Raw genomic sequence first — 14453 nt, forward strand, 5'->3', positions numbered from 1 at the left:
CTGGCTTTGCTTCTGACCTTTGGGACTTTATGATTCTATAAGTGTACTCTCCCCTCCAGCCTGTTTTTCATTTCCTGTTCTTGTATTGTCTTCCCATATTAGAATGTAAAGTTTTTGAGGGCAGTGATTAAATTTCTTTTTTGTTTGTATTTGTATTCCTAGCACATAGCATGGATGTGTAGCACACAGTAAGTGCTTAATAAATTCTTCCTTTCTTGCCTGACAAAGATCTAAATCTCTGTAATTTAGTAGATGTTCTTCAAAGGTTGTAGGGCTAAAAAATTTAGCACTTGCAGCCAACCTGGTGTTAAGTTTTTATGGACTTTAGTAGGTTGGTCTTTGGAGAAGGTGCCCTATAAAGGCAGTCCATCAGTGAACCACCTTTCAAAATTTCAGGTAATTAAGAGTATAAGCAAGTGGTTCTGCAATATCTCAGTCTTAGAGGAATAACATAAGAGTCCCTTCTGCTTCCCTGATATCCCCTAGCCGAAGACATTCTTAGGAATACCTAGAGACCTTGACTATATGTCAGAGATGGGCCTTTGGCCACTGGTTTTACTACCCTGTCAGATATTGGACCTGATTGGGAGGCTAATATCCACTGGATGATTAGCACTCTCCAATAGGCAAGAAGATTATAAAGGCCCAGATCAAGAAAAAACCAGGCTATAGATGATGATGAAGATTTGAATGCATAACTATGATGAGTTTAATGGTTATGCTGGAAGTCTTCTCTCACATGGTCCTTATGAAAAAGATGATGAGAAAGCAGGTGCTATTTATGCATCAGTGGATGAAAAGATAGATAAAAGAAGAAAAGAAAGGAGGGAACAGAGGGAGAAAGAAGAAATTGAAAAATACCATATGGAATGTCCATATGTTCTCAGATCTGAAAAGAAAATTGGCAGAAGTTAACAGAAGAAGAGTGGCCAAGTATTCCTGAAGTTGGTGATGCTAGAAACAAATGCCAGCAGAATGCATGATAGGAAAAACTTACTTTTGTTCCCTTGACAGGAGGGTCTTTGTTTAAATTTTTATAGACTAAAGGAAACCACACTTCATTTAATCTCTGACAAGCAAAATTTGGAGATCTTAATACACCTTACCCAGGTGGAATGATACCTGGGCTAATGATACCTGGAGCAGGTGAATGGGACATGAGGGAGATTGGCCAAAACAGGAACACCTTGATGGATATGTGATCGAGCCAGGTATCTGATTTGGAGAGTGGGCAGAATATGGTGGATCCCAACAGTAATGTCACCTATTTGAAATTCATGATTCCCACTCATGGAAGAGATATCATGGATATATTTTAAAAGTCTGTTTATTTCTAAAGTATATGAAAGAGACAAATCCCCATTTTCCTCCAGCATGTATTGCTTCAGCTCACCTGGAAGAGATCACTGGAAAACTACAAAGAAGTCAAAACCTCATTACAAAAGAAACAGAAATATGACCCAAGACTGAAGATGTATGTCTAGAAGCAGTCCATCTATAGCCTGGTAATATAGTCAAGCCTGGGGTAGCACAAACTCTTTATTACCTCCTGCAGTTTGTCCAGTAGAAACAGACATCTGAGCAAAAGAAGCATATATTCAGGAAAACGCTGGAATATGTACCAAACTCCCTTCTGTGGAAGGCAGCTGTGGAATTGGAAGAGCCAGAAGATGGTAGAATAATGCTAAGCCAACTTGTGCATACTGCCCCACTACTGTGGCGCTTTGGCTGGCTTTGGGGAAGATGGAGACCTATGAGAACACCAGTGAGGTCTTAAACACAGCATGTGAGAACATTCCCAGAGATCAGCACATCTGGATTATGACAGTGAAACTAGAGGAAGCCAATAGAAATACTCAGTGGTGATGAAAGTCATTAACAGAGCCAGGATGCTGAGGAGTGTAATAAAGCTGGGGGGTGGCCACCTGCCAGCTTGTAATGCATGCAGTTAGGCATGGAATTGTGATTGAGGAAGAAACTAGAACACTTACCTGCAGAGAGGATGCAGATAGTTGTGTTGCCCACAATGCACTGGCGTGTGCCCAAGCTATTTGTCTTCCCCTGGGAGTTTTCCCTAGTAAAAAGAGTGGGTGACTGTGAGTTGCTTACTTTGAGAACCATGGGACCAGACTGTAATGTTCTTGGTGGGTTTTCCTGAGGTCTCTGGACCAGCCTTCATTTCCGTTCAGTATCACCACGAGAATAGCCAGGGATAAAGTCCAAATTCTTTATTGCCTCTTTGCCTGGGGCTGGGCAGCTTTCTGGAGAACCTTCAGACCAGCCTTGGTCTCAGTGAGGGAAGTGCAGGAGCCCAGCCACCAGTGCTGTGAGATGGAGTGAATCTGTCTCTGAGTGTGTCCCAGCTTATTTGCTTTATTTTAATTATATTATCATAGGTGTGAATCTTGTAGAACTATATGAAGTACTAAGTTCATATACTGAACTAGAGAACTATTAATCACCATGCTAAACTAGATAACCATTGTCTTATCAGTTCCACTGACTTAAACACTTTGTAAGAATTCTTGTTTGAAGTACAAGAGTTTTGGCCCATAACATCAGACATCCTTTCAAAGGACTCCTACACAGAGCAGTTGCCCATTAGTCCGAGGCTGAGATACTCTGCCTCATGGGTACCAAGTCCAAGTGTTTGGTGGGAGATGCACCTACCTCAAGGAGACCTTGGATTTCTAGGACAACTTCAACAGTGAAAGGATCTGGTTAGTGTTGTGAAACCTGAATCGGGGATAATAAATATGAGTGGGTCTCACTATTTGTGAAATCTGTGAAATATGAATGGGTGCTAGGAATATTGCCACTACTTAGAATCTCTAGAAAGAAGTCTTGAAGCACCAGGAAGATTTCAACAAACTGGATGATGAAAGGGCAGACTGTGGAGCAGTGAGAATTGACTGAAATATCCAGAAAGCCCATCACTGGAGTCTGAAGAAGTGCCCCACACTACATGCTAATGGCTTTTACTTTTTTTTTAAATTAAAACTTTTTATTTTTCAAAACATATATGTGGACAATTCTTCAACATTAGCCCTTGCAAAACCCTGTGTTCCAGTTTCCCTCCCTTCCCCCATGCCCTCCCCTAGATGATAAATTGTCCAATATATGTTGAACATGGTAGAAATATATGTTAAATCCAATATATATATATATATATATATATATATATATATATATATATATTTATACAATTATTGTGCCACACAAGTGAAGCAAAATAAAATGCAAGCAAACAACAACAAAAAAGAGTGGAAATGCTATGTTGTGAACCACACTCAGTTCCCACAGTTCTCTCTCTGGGTGTAGATGGCTCTCTTCATTAATGAACAATTGGAACTAGTTTGAATCATCTCATTGTTGAAGAGAGCACCGTCCATCAGAATCAATCATCTTATTATCTCGTTGTTCTTGTGTACAATGATTTCCTGGTTCTGTTCATTTCACTCAGCATCAATTCATGTAAGTCTCTCCAGGCCTCTCTGTATTCATCCTGCTGGTCATTTCTTACAGAACAATAATATTCCATAATATTCATATACCACAATTTATCCAACCATTCTCCAATTGATGGGCATCCACTCAGTTTCCAGTTTCTGGACACTACAAAGAGGGTTGCCACAAACATTTTATCACATGTGGGTCCCTCTCCCTGCTTTAAAATCTCTTTGGTTTATAATCCCAGTAGAAACACTGCTGGATCAAAGGATATGCACAGTTTGATAACTTTTTGAGCATAGTTCCAAATTGCTCTCCAGAATGGTTGGATTCATTCATAACTCCACCAACAATGTATCAGTATCCCCTCTTTTACTTTACTTTTACTTTTACTTTAAAGATTATAGAAGGTCAGAAAACTAACCAGAACAAGAGTTGTTTTGGAGAAATCTCATTTGAAGAATTCAAAGAATCCAAATTTGTGGCATTCTAATCTATGAGGTTAAAATGCCAAACTAGACTGAAGAATATTGCCAAATATACTCATGGCAAAGTATAAAGAACTTCAGGAATATCCCAAACCGAGCATCCTCTGGTCAGAAACAATGTTCTTTGAGGCAAGATTCTAGAGGAAGACCAAGAGGGCATAGATGCCCTGAAGAAGTGCAAACATGTGCCCATGTCCTGTTAGCTATGACTAAAGTGTTCTGGAGTGAAGGGAAGGTCCCAAGGCCAGGGAATGGTTCCACTGAATAGTGAAGATTGACTCGGGCTTGGGGGTGCTTGGGCTTTCCCCTACAAATTTGAATTACAAGATACAGAGGAGTAGCAAGAAGAGATAAAGAAGTATTGTGAGAACCCTGCCACTGGGAACTTCAGTGTGAAGTGTCCAACTACATTGAGAATTGGGAGAAAAAGACTGGGGAATCCTTGTCTTTGTAGCAGCCCAAATTAAAAACACTTTTTAGTTGTTGCTGCAGATGCTTTCCAGAAGAATTGTGCATACCACGTGTACATAATACAGAGGACTTTCCTTAGCTAGCTAGATTATTGTATGCATTTGGGAGAAAAAACCCCAACAGTCTAGTACAGTGGTTCTTGTCTAGAGAATCTTGGGGATCTCTGAAACCCTTTTAGAGGGTCTACAAATTCAAAAATAGTTTTTATTTCCAATATGGTAAATGTCTATAAACATAATCCAGATAAACAAAAACTCTTTGGAGAGATCCTCAATAATTTTTAATAGGATAAAGATACTGAAAACAAAAGTTTGAGAACCACTGGTCTAGGACTAAGGGTTTTCCAGAACTGAGACCCTAAAGCCAAGGTCGTTTGAGTAGAGACCAGAGATAGAAACCCAGTGGTGGCAGCAGAGAAAAATGAAGCCGTCTAGCAACTAGCATGTGGTGCAGAAAGTTGTTGTTTGGTAATTTTGCACTTGGGTCCTACACTTCATGACCCCACTTGAAGTTTTCTTGGCAGAGCTACTGCAGTGCTTTGCATTTCTTTCCCCAGCTAATGTTACAGATGAGAAAACTGGGGCAAAAAGAGTTAAGTGATTTGCCCAGAGTCACAGAACTACTAAATGCTCTGAGGCCAGATTTGAACTTGGGAAGATTCAGCTCCAAGGCTTCAGGCCTGGCATTTTACTTACTGTGCCACCCACCTACCCCAGGCAACAGAGAAAACAGGGCATACAAGTATTCTGGCTTGTTCAGAGACATCACCAGAGGATGTTGGAAGCTCTCTAATGCCAGAGATATGTGTTTGCCTCTGAGCATATGTCTTGGCCACAGGTGTATCTGGCCATATATGTTGCCTTGATCACAAGGACTCCATGTGTGTTCTTTACACTTTAATGGTATCATAATTAGTCAACTGTCAATTTTGTCAATTATCTTGCTATACTGTTTAATTTGAACAATTATGTCTTCAGGTTGAATTTTAATCAAAAAATGGATTAAAAGTAAAGGTAGGGATCATGTGCAAAAAGGTGAAGAGTGCTATATAGAGTCTTAGAGTTACCTGAGGGCCTTAGAAGTTAAATGATTTACTCCTGATTACAAGATTAACATTAGAAATAGAATTTGAACTGATGTCTTCATATCCTGTTCTCTAGCCATTATACTATCCTTTCTTGCTCTTTCTCCTTTCCCAATTCCTTCTCTCACAAAGTAAGTTTTTGGTTTTGTGCCTCTGATGCATTTATTATGTAATCTTATGTTATACTTATTAAGTTTTTGTGTCTTATCTTCCTTGCCATAGAAAGTACTTAATAAATATGATTGGATAAATGAATATTACATCATATCATATTTATCTATCTATCCATCATCTATCTATGCATCCATCATCTTTTTCTTTTTCTTTAAAACAAGCACATGTGACTGAATTGTGACTATATATATCTTTTTTATTATAGCTTTTTATTTAGAAGATATATGCATGGGTAATTTTATAGCATTGACAATTGCCAAACCTTTTGTTCTAATTTTTCCCCTCCTTCCCCCCACCCCCTCTCCCAGGTGGCAGATTGACCAATACATGTTAAATATGTTAAAGTATAAATTAAATACAAAATAAATATACATGTGTGACTATATTTTTTATTGTTATGAGCTCACATAATACATATATGATAGAAAAATACACACAAGTGCTCTTCAGTGGAACAAAGATAAAAATATATACATGTTGTTAGAATAATACTCATTATGTAACAGGAAACAAGAAAATTAACACCACTTTAGCTTATTTTATTTACAGTGCTTTCAAATGATTATATTTACAATTGTGTGAAATCACTTCATGAGAAGTTGCTCTATTCAGAACAGAAACTCACCCACCACGGATCCGTTCTGAGCATGAATCATGCATGGATTAGCTCCATTGTTGTTTATTCACATATCGGAGCACAGATTTCAGAACCTGTACATTTTTTTTTCTTTATTGTTTGTTGCTATTGTGTTGTTCTTCCTGATTTCTAAGGCTTTTATTTCACAAATCTTCTGACACAATAAATGTCAATTCAAACACTGAAAATCTTTTTTTTCCATAGGAAGGTATACACTTAGAATGACTTACTAGAGAGTAGGGTCTGTATTTTATTCTCTTTCTTTGTATGCTTTGAACCTAGAACATAGTAGGCACATAATAAATGCTGGTTGAACTGAATTGCACTTGCAAATGAAAGAAGTCAAAAAGCCTTGATCAGAAGAACCTCCATATCAGAAAAATTGGTGTATTTTCCTGAGAGGAAAAATAGTTATGACCTATGATCTCTTGAGTCATTGAATAGAAGGTAAATTTCTTGAGAGCAGAGGCTGTCTTAGCATCTCTATCTCCTAGCATATCGCTTGGCACATATGCTTAATAATGCTTCTTAATTAACTGATTACCTTTCTGCTACCAGTCCATCACTTCAACATTTTTAAATATAATTTTCCATTATAAACTGTAAGTAAAAAAACATTATTTTCTAAAACTTCCCCATTGACAAATTAATAGTTTAGTAAAAATGTCATTCCATTTTGAGTATGCATTTTTGATGGCATGCATGAACTGTTTTATAATGACCAATAAGGGGTAAAAGCACCACCACATTTCCTTGCAGAACCTTCCAGACTGTAACCAAATGGGATCACTGAGCCAAGTGCAGATGCTCTGTCTTTAGCTGGATCACCATAACCTCCCCTTTTTGAAATTCTTTCTGAAGTGATGAGAGCTAAACTATGCATAAGTTATTCTAGTGCTTCCTTCCTTCCTTCCCCTTCCCTCCTCCTCTCTTCTTCTTCTTCTTTCTTTTTCTTTTCTTTTCTTTTGGTAAAGCAATACATTTTGTGCCTTCTAGTTGCTACCTGAGACCTTCTTGTGTTGAAAAGGAGGACGTGTCCCAAAGAGCATACATCCGCTGCTTTCATTGTTCCTGCATTCCCCTCCACTAGCTAGCTGAGATGTCAATCTGTACCATGCTAGTCAACAAAAATATAATTAACCAATTTAAATGGTCACTGGATGGCTTGATGCCGGCAGACAGCTCAATCAACCAGTCACAGTGATGGGATCATGCTCTATAACTATTTCAGGAATTCTTGATGCATATTCTAGCATATAGATCCAAATGTCATAGATGCTATCATCTACATTCTTTTTTTTTTTTTTTCTATCATCTACATTCTTTTGGAAGTTTAAACTCCTTTGGTTTCTTAAAGCATAATAGTATCATTCTACATAAATTAATGAGAAAATGCTTTTTGTAAAAGTTATTAACTTAATAGACTATTAATTCAACAAGTAACATCAACAAGTAATCATACCCCCTGGAAAAAGCCTGTCTGAAAATATTTTTAAAAATGTTGATCTGGAAAATGTGACTGTAAATTGCAAATAATTACCAACTTCCTTTTACTCTTATTCATGGTGTATTCAAAATGATTTTTATCAATTTAAAATAAATTGGCTCTGTCAAGTATTTCAAAGGCAAATTCAATCAATGTATAACTTTTCTATGAATTTAATGAGGTATTGAAGTTGGGAAGAGAAATTCATTCATTTTATTCTTTTCAAAATGATTTTATTCTCAGGAGATGGAGTTTTTGAAATCATTTCCAGATTCCAACAAGAGTGATAATACAGGAGAAACATTAATCCTATCCCATCTCCCTCCTACTCTGCTGTCTGTCCTGAGAGGGAAAACAACTCAAAGCTAAAGAGCCCTGAAATTGGGAGAATATAAAGCAACAATGCACAAAAGCTTGATTTCACTTTTTATAATTACATAGAGACTCTTTTAGGTGTAGTGACTATTCACTAGGCCATGCCCACAATATTAGACTTCATTGTGTAGCCAACATTGAATTTTTTAAGTACATTCCTTTCTATTTGAGATGACCTTTGGGTCTTCTGCTGCTTTGGGTTCTATTAACTAAAGGCTAGTTAGATACAGGACTTAATGTTATTAATACTGTTAATATTTTTTATGTATCTGTTAATTATAACCATCCTATCACACAGAGGTGCAATAACACATTCTGCATTCACTTCCTCTTATCTTTGAGTAAGTGGAGGCTGTTAAACCTATGACCAATACATCCTTTATTCTACAACTCTCCTCCAAATCAAGTATTTATAAAACTGCAGCCCCTTGCTCCTGGTCAGAGAATAGGTCTATTGGATTTTGAGCTGAAAGGGAACCTAGAGGTCTTTCTCATTTTACAGCTGAGAAAATTGAGACCCAGAGAGATGTAGTTTTGCTGCTCTAGGTTTAGATAAGCCTAAATTAAAAGGCATCTTATTGACCTTTAACAGAAAGCTACATGGAAGAGAAAAGGATGGATTTTTTTTTTTTATCAAGAACAAATAGTAGTAAATTGCTATATGGTTAGTTTAAAAGATTCTACGACAGTAGAAGATATTAATTTACAGATACTGCAAGTTGATGGTATTGTCTGGTTTAAAATCAGACAGATTGGCTTTGATTTGATCCTTCTGTCACAAAGGACTTTCTGCTAACTTTTTCTTTGCTGTCAGGTAGAAGGTGCGGTTTTCTTCACAGTAAGTCACCTTGTTCAGTGGCAATTTGTAGATCGAGTGATTCTTTGTTGTTACCAAAAGGAAGATGAGTGTGGCTAAGCAGAAGGGCCAGGTGCATGATGGCAACCCCAACTGGAAAAGAGGAAACAGGAAACAGGTAGCTTGAGTCTTTCTGGATTGCTGAAATGTTCTCCTCAGGGATCATCCCATCTAACTCCCTCAAATGAGTAGTTAATAAATTGAGGTTAAACAGCCTCAGGAAGGTCAAAGGACTTGCCTAAGATCACATGGATAGTAAGCATCAGTGATCAAATTTGAACCCAGGTCCTTGAACTCCAGCTTTAGAACTTCCACATATATTCTACTTGGTCCATTCCTCTCCCTGACCTTGTTCCCTCTCCCACCATATTCAGGAAGCTCCAGTGATTTCCTATTGCCTCTATTCCTTATGACCTCTAAGATAAAGTATAAATTCATCTGTTTATCATTTAAAATTTGGTTCTCCCAATTTGGTTCTAACCTAGTTTTCTAGATTCAATGTACATTGATACTTTCAAGAATTGTATTGTCTAGCCATTCTTACCTTCTTGCAATCTCCATACATAATATTGTCTCCTATGCTTCTCCTGGGTTAGTAGGAGATCTTGGTATAGAATGGCACACATACTTGGAACTCATTCTCTCTTTACCACTACCTCTTCCTTTAGAATTCTGAGTTTTCTTCAAAACTAAACTCAAACACTAATTCCTATTAGTTTTGTTATTGTTATTTAATTGATTAACCATCTCTGAATCTTTGTTTCCCTAGTTTTGGATTTCTTGGCAAAAATCCTAGAGTTGTTTCGTGTTTCCTTCTCATTTTATAGATAAGGAAATTGAGGCTAACAGGGCTAAATGGCTTGCCCATTGTCACATAGCTAGTGTCTGAGGCTAAATTTGAATTCAGGAAGGTGAATCTTCTTCATTCTAGAACCAGCATTCAATCCACTGCATACCTAGCAACCCCTAAACACCTATAGGAGGCCTTTCTTTTTTTTATTTTTAAATTTTTTTTCTAGTTATTCATGTATATTAACTTTTTAAAAATACACAATGCTTTATGAATTATGTTGGGAGGGAAAAATCAGAACAAAGGAAAAAATCATGAGAGAAAAAAACAGAAAAAAGAAATGAACATATCATATGTTGATTTACATTCATTCTTCATTGTTCTCTCTCGGGATGCAGATAATGTTTGCTATCATAAAGTTTATTGGAATTTCGTTAAATTACTGAACCGCTGAGAAGAACCAAGTCTTTCATAGTTGATCATCGCACAATCTTGTTTTTACTATGTACAATGTATTCCTGCTTCTACTTGTTTTGCTCAGCATTAGTTCATGTAAATCTTTCCAGGCCTTTTTATAATCAGTTCAGTCATCATTTTTTATAGGACAATAATATTCCATTACCTGAAACTAATTCACCACACTTATTCAGTCATTTCCCAGCTAATGGGCATCTACTCATTTTAGGAGGTCTTCCCTATTTGTTAATACTCTTTTCCTCCTAATTCCTTCAGCAGATATTAGTTTGCAGTAATTTTATATCTGTTTTATATTTGAGAAGCAACTTAGCCTAATATAGAAAGAGCTGCTCTTGTAGTTAGAGAGACCGTGTGTTCAAATCCTACTTCCCATCTAAATTGTATGTGTGACCACGTACAAGTCATTTAACTTTCCCATGCTTCTGACAGCTCTCCAAGATTCTACTTCGCAGAGTGGATGGCAATCTATATTCTTACACATCTAAAAAAAACTCTATTTTTCATAACCAGACCACTTTCCTATTGTTCCAGTTTTCTTATGCCTTCATCCCCTCTACAAATTCGGTATCCTTGATCCTGGCCTTGATGATATTTCTCAAACAAGACACTCTATATCTGTGCATTGTCATCGGCTGTCCTCTGTACCTGGAACTTATTTTCTCTTCTCAGCTCTGTCTCCTGGATTTCCTGGTTTCCTCCAAGTCTTAGCTAAAGTCTAACATTCTACAAGAAACCTGTCCTGTTCCTTCTTAATCTTAGTAACATCCCTCTTGGTTTACTCTCAATTTATCTTGTATGTGTATATGTGTATGTATATGTATGTACTGTTTTTTAAATAAAAGATTATTTTATTATAGTTTTTTTATTTACAAGACATATGCATGGATAATATGTGTGTACTCTTAATTTACCCTGTGTATGTTTATTTGTTTATGTGTCAATATAATCTCAATTTATCCTGTGTGTGCACGTGTATATACCCACCCATTTATAAATTCATAGGATGAATTGAGAATAAATCAAGAGATAAGACGTGTGTGTGTGTGTGTGTGTGTATACATCCATACATTTACATATACACAGGATAAATTGAGAGTAACTAAGAGGGAAGGCATATATATATATATATATATATATATATGTATATATATATATATATATCTTTATATGTCTGTATATTTGTGTTTAACCACATATTTATATAAACATAGGCTAAATTGAAAGATTAATACATATATACGCATGCAGGATAAATTGAGAGTATACATATGCACATATACATATATGTATATACATAAACATATGTATATATACACATGTATTATATATACATATATACACACACATAGATGCATAAGCACACACACACATACAATTTGTATATAGCGGTTTGTATGTTGTTTCTTTCCCATTAGACCATGAACTCCTTGAGACTTTACCTTAGCATTCCCAGTGCACAGTGCTCAGCACATAGCAAACTCTTAATTTGCTGATTAACTTGACATATTCTTTCTGCCCAGTAGAATGTAAGGAGTCCTTGAGGTCTTTTTTTTCCTTTTGTGGGTACATAATATAGTTGCTAGTACACAATAGATACTTTTAAAAATTATAGTACAAAATGTATCTCAAGGAGCCACAAAACAGAATGATCAAAGTGAGGTCTAGGGAAGAAGTTTGTTCTGAAAGTTGTAGGATAAGGAAAGGAAGAGGAGGAATGCAGCTGAAGAAGGAAGGGCAGGAAGGACATTCCAGACACAAGGCAATCATTTGTTCAGATGTAAAATTGGTTTCGCTGAAAACACACTGCTTATTTAATGATTAAGCCAGACCTGTGCTTAATAAATGTTTATTGATCAATTGACTGATATAAACAAAAGTCTGGAGGAAAGGGAAATGATTTTTTTTAAAGGGAGGCACTATTTTGGAGGATTTGGATGACTGTTTATTTTGTTCATTCTGCCTTTGTGCTCCTGAGTACCAAAGACTACCATTTGGTGTGACCAAAGTGGAATACATGGAGGGTAGCTACTGAGAGCTCAAAGTTTGCCTATCTAACTAGGAGGTGGATTTGTGGCATTTCATAGATAACCTGAAAAATGGCATATATCACAATGGCATATATCACCACATGACTTGTATTTTTGACAGTCTTGATTAAAAACTTATTAAGATAAAAATTTGCATCCTTGAATTTGATATAAACTGGTGTAGAGAAGTTTGAAAGAGCTTACAGTATTTATTCTAACACAATAGCAAAATTCAAATAAAGGCATACTTACCACAGCCATGATGTGTGTTAACGCTATGGCCAGATAAGCAGTAAACAGAGCTACAAAAGAAATAAAAAACAAATCTTGGTAAACAGTTTTTGTTCAAAGGAAGTGTGGCTGCTTTCTGGAAACCCAAACAGCAATCAGAATTCTTTCTTCTTTGGATTCCCTTCTCATTACATATATGCCTTTTTTTTTTTTTTTGGTTTTGGTTTTTGATAGAATTTTACAACCTGAAAGGAAAGCGGGAATAATCTATTCTACTTTTCAAACCTTTTACAGATAATGAAATTTAGGCTTAAAGAAATGAAGTGTCTTATCAATATCTTTTATTCCCACTCCTTTCCTGCTCCCACTGCAAAGCCTCATAAGGTTGTTGTTGTTCAATCCTTTTCAGTCATAATCTGACTCTTTGTGACTCCTATTTGGGATTTTCTTGGCAAAGATACTGGAGTGGTTTGCCATTTCCTTTTCCAGCTCATTTTACAGATGAGGAAACTGAGGCAAATGCGGTTAAGTGACTTGCTCAGAGTCACACAGCTAAGAAGTGTCTGACACCAGATTTGAATTCAGGAAGCCAAGTTTTTTCCTATTTTGCCGATTAGTTGCCTCAGAAAGCCCTATTATCAGCCCTCGTTATTACTTATCTAGATTATAACAATAACTTCCCATAGACCTTCTCATTTCCTCTTTTTTTCCCTAACAATCCATCTTTTATGCCACCTCCAGACAAATTTTCTTGTGCAGAAATCTATTTGCATTATTTCTTGCTTCAATGTTTAAGGAAGGTGAAATCACTTCAGCTAAAGGTATCAAATAAGGCTTCAAGGAAAAGCTGAGCTAAGCCTTAAAGAAAGAGAAATATTTCAATGCTCAGAGATGAGGAGGAGGTGTATTCTAGGCATATGGGATCAGATATTATCTCATCTTTATCTCCTTTTTCATTTCTATTTTACCTAATTTTATAGTCTTTAATTATTAATACCACAATACAATGTACATCACAATGTTGTTGTTTGTACTTCATTCTCGAAGAAGACCATGACATCAGGGAGGTGATTACATGATATGCAAATGAACTGGATTTAAGTGAGGAAGGGCTGTGCAAGATCACCTGCCTCACTTTCCCTTCCAGAGTCATGTGGGTCCAGTGGCCAAATATGGATCAGGACAATTGGGGATGGCTCTGGATGCAATGGGAGACCTTGGACTTTTTAAGCTAAGATGTTCAAAAAGTCTCAGATTGAGTGAAACAATGCCCAATCAGTGATTGATGGCAGGAATTGAGGCAAAGAATGGACCCAAATCCAAATAAATAAATAAATTTGAGAGGGTAAGACCCTCAGGGTTTCTGGTCAAAGCAAATATGACTGTTATTTACATTCAAAATTAATCAGTCAGGACCCAAACAATGACCATAATACATATAATTTATGAAGGAGTAAATATACATATAGGTAGGTGCAATGGACTGACTATGGGGCCTGTAATCAGGAACAGGAGTTCAAATCCAGCTTCTGCCACTTACTACCTGTGACCCTGGGTAACTCACTTAACCCTGTTTGCCTCAGTTTCCTCATCTGTAACTGGAAAAGGAAATGCCAAACCATTCCAGTATCTTTGCCAAGAAAATCCCAAATGGGGTCATGAAGAGTCGGTCATGACTGAAGTGACTGAACAACAAATATATATATTTTAAAGGTATATGCTCAAAAATGGTTACTCATTGCAATAAATGATGAAGAAAATTTGGAAGACTACTAATCTAATCTAATGTTATAACTCTAATATTATAGGTTAGAAAACTGAGACTCAGAGAGATTTAATAATTTGATTGATTTGATTTGACTTGATTAGTAAGAAGTAACAGATTTGGGATTTTAATTCCAGTTCTT

The 14453-nt window shown here is 36.5% G+C and overlaps 1 protein-coding gene and 1 pseudogene across 6 annotated transcripts in view; one reads left to right on the forward strand and one right to left on the reverse strand.

Annotated features, from left to right (window-relative positions):
* The first annotated feature begins 252 nt into the window (after nt 1–252).
* Nucleotides 253–4418, forward strand: LOC100934665 (annotated as a pseudogene).
* A 1618-nt stretch (nt 4419–6036) lies between these two features.
* The window catches only part of LOC105749276 (urea transporter 1-like), a 98586-nt gene continuing 90169 nt past the window's right edge, over nt 6037–14453 (reverse strand). For all 6 annotated transcript variants that reach the window (XM_031946003.1, XM_031946005.1, XM_031946006.1 and 3 more), the window contains 2 exons: nt 12568–12617; nt 6037–9114 (listed from right to left, as the gene is read on the reverse strand). In XM_031946003.1, the coding sequence (XP_031801863.1) occupies nt 8941–9114; nt 12568–12617 (224 nt within the window). In that variant the 3' untranslated portion in view covers nt 6037–8940. The remainder of the gene's footprint in view (nt 9115–12567; nt 12618–14453) is intronic.

The sequence above is a fragment of the Sarcophilus harrisii genome, chromosome 1 (assembly GCF_902635505.1).
Source record: "Sarcophilus harrisii chromosome 1, mSarHar1.11, whole genome shotgun sequence".
In the NCBI taxonomy this organism is placed as follows: domain Eukaryota; kingdom Metazoa; phylum Chordata; class Mammalia; order Dasyuromorphia; family Dasyuridae; genus Sarcophilus; species Sarcophilus harrisii.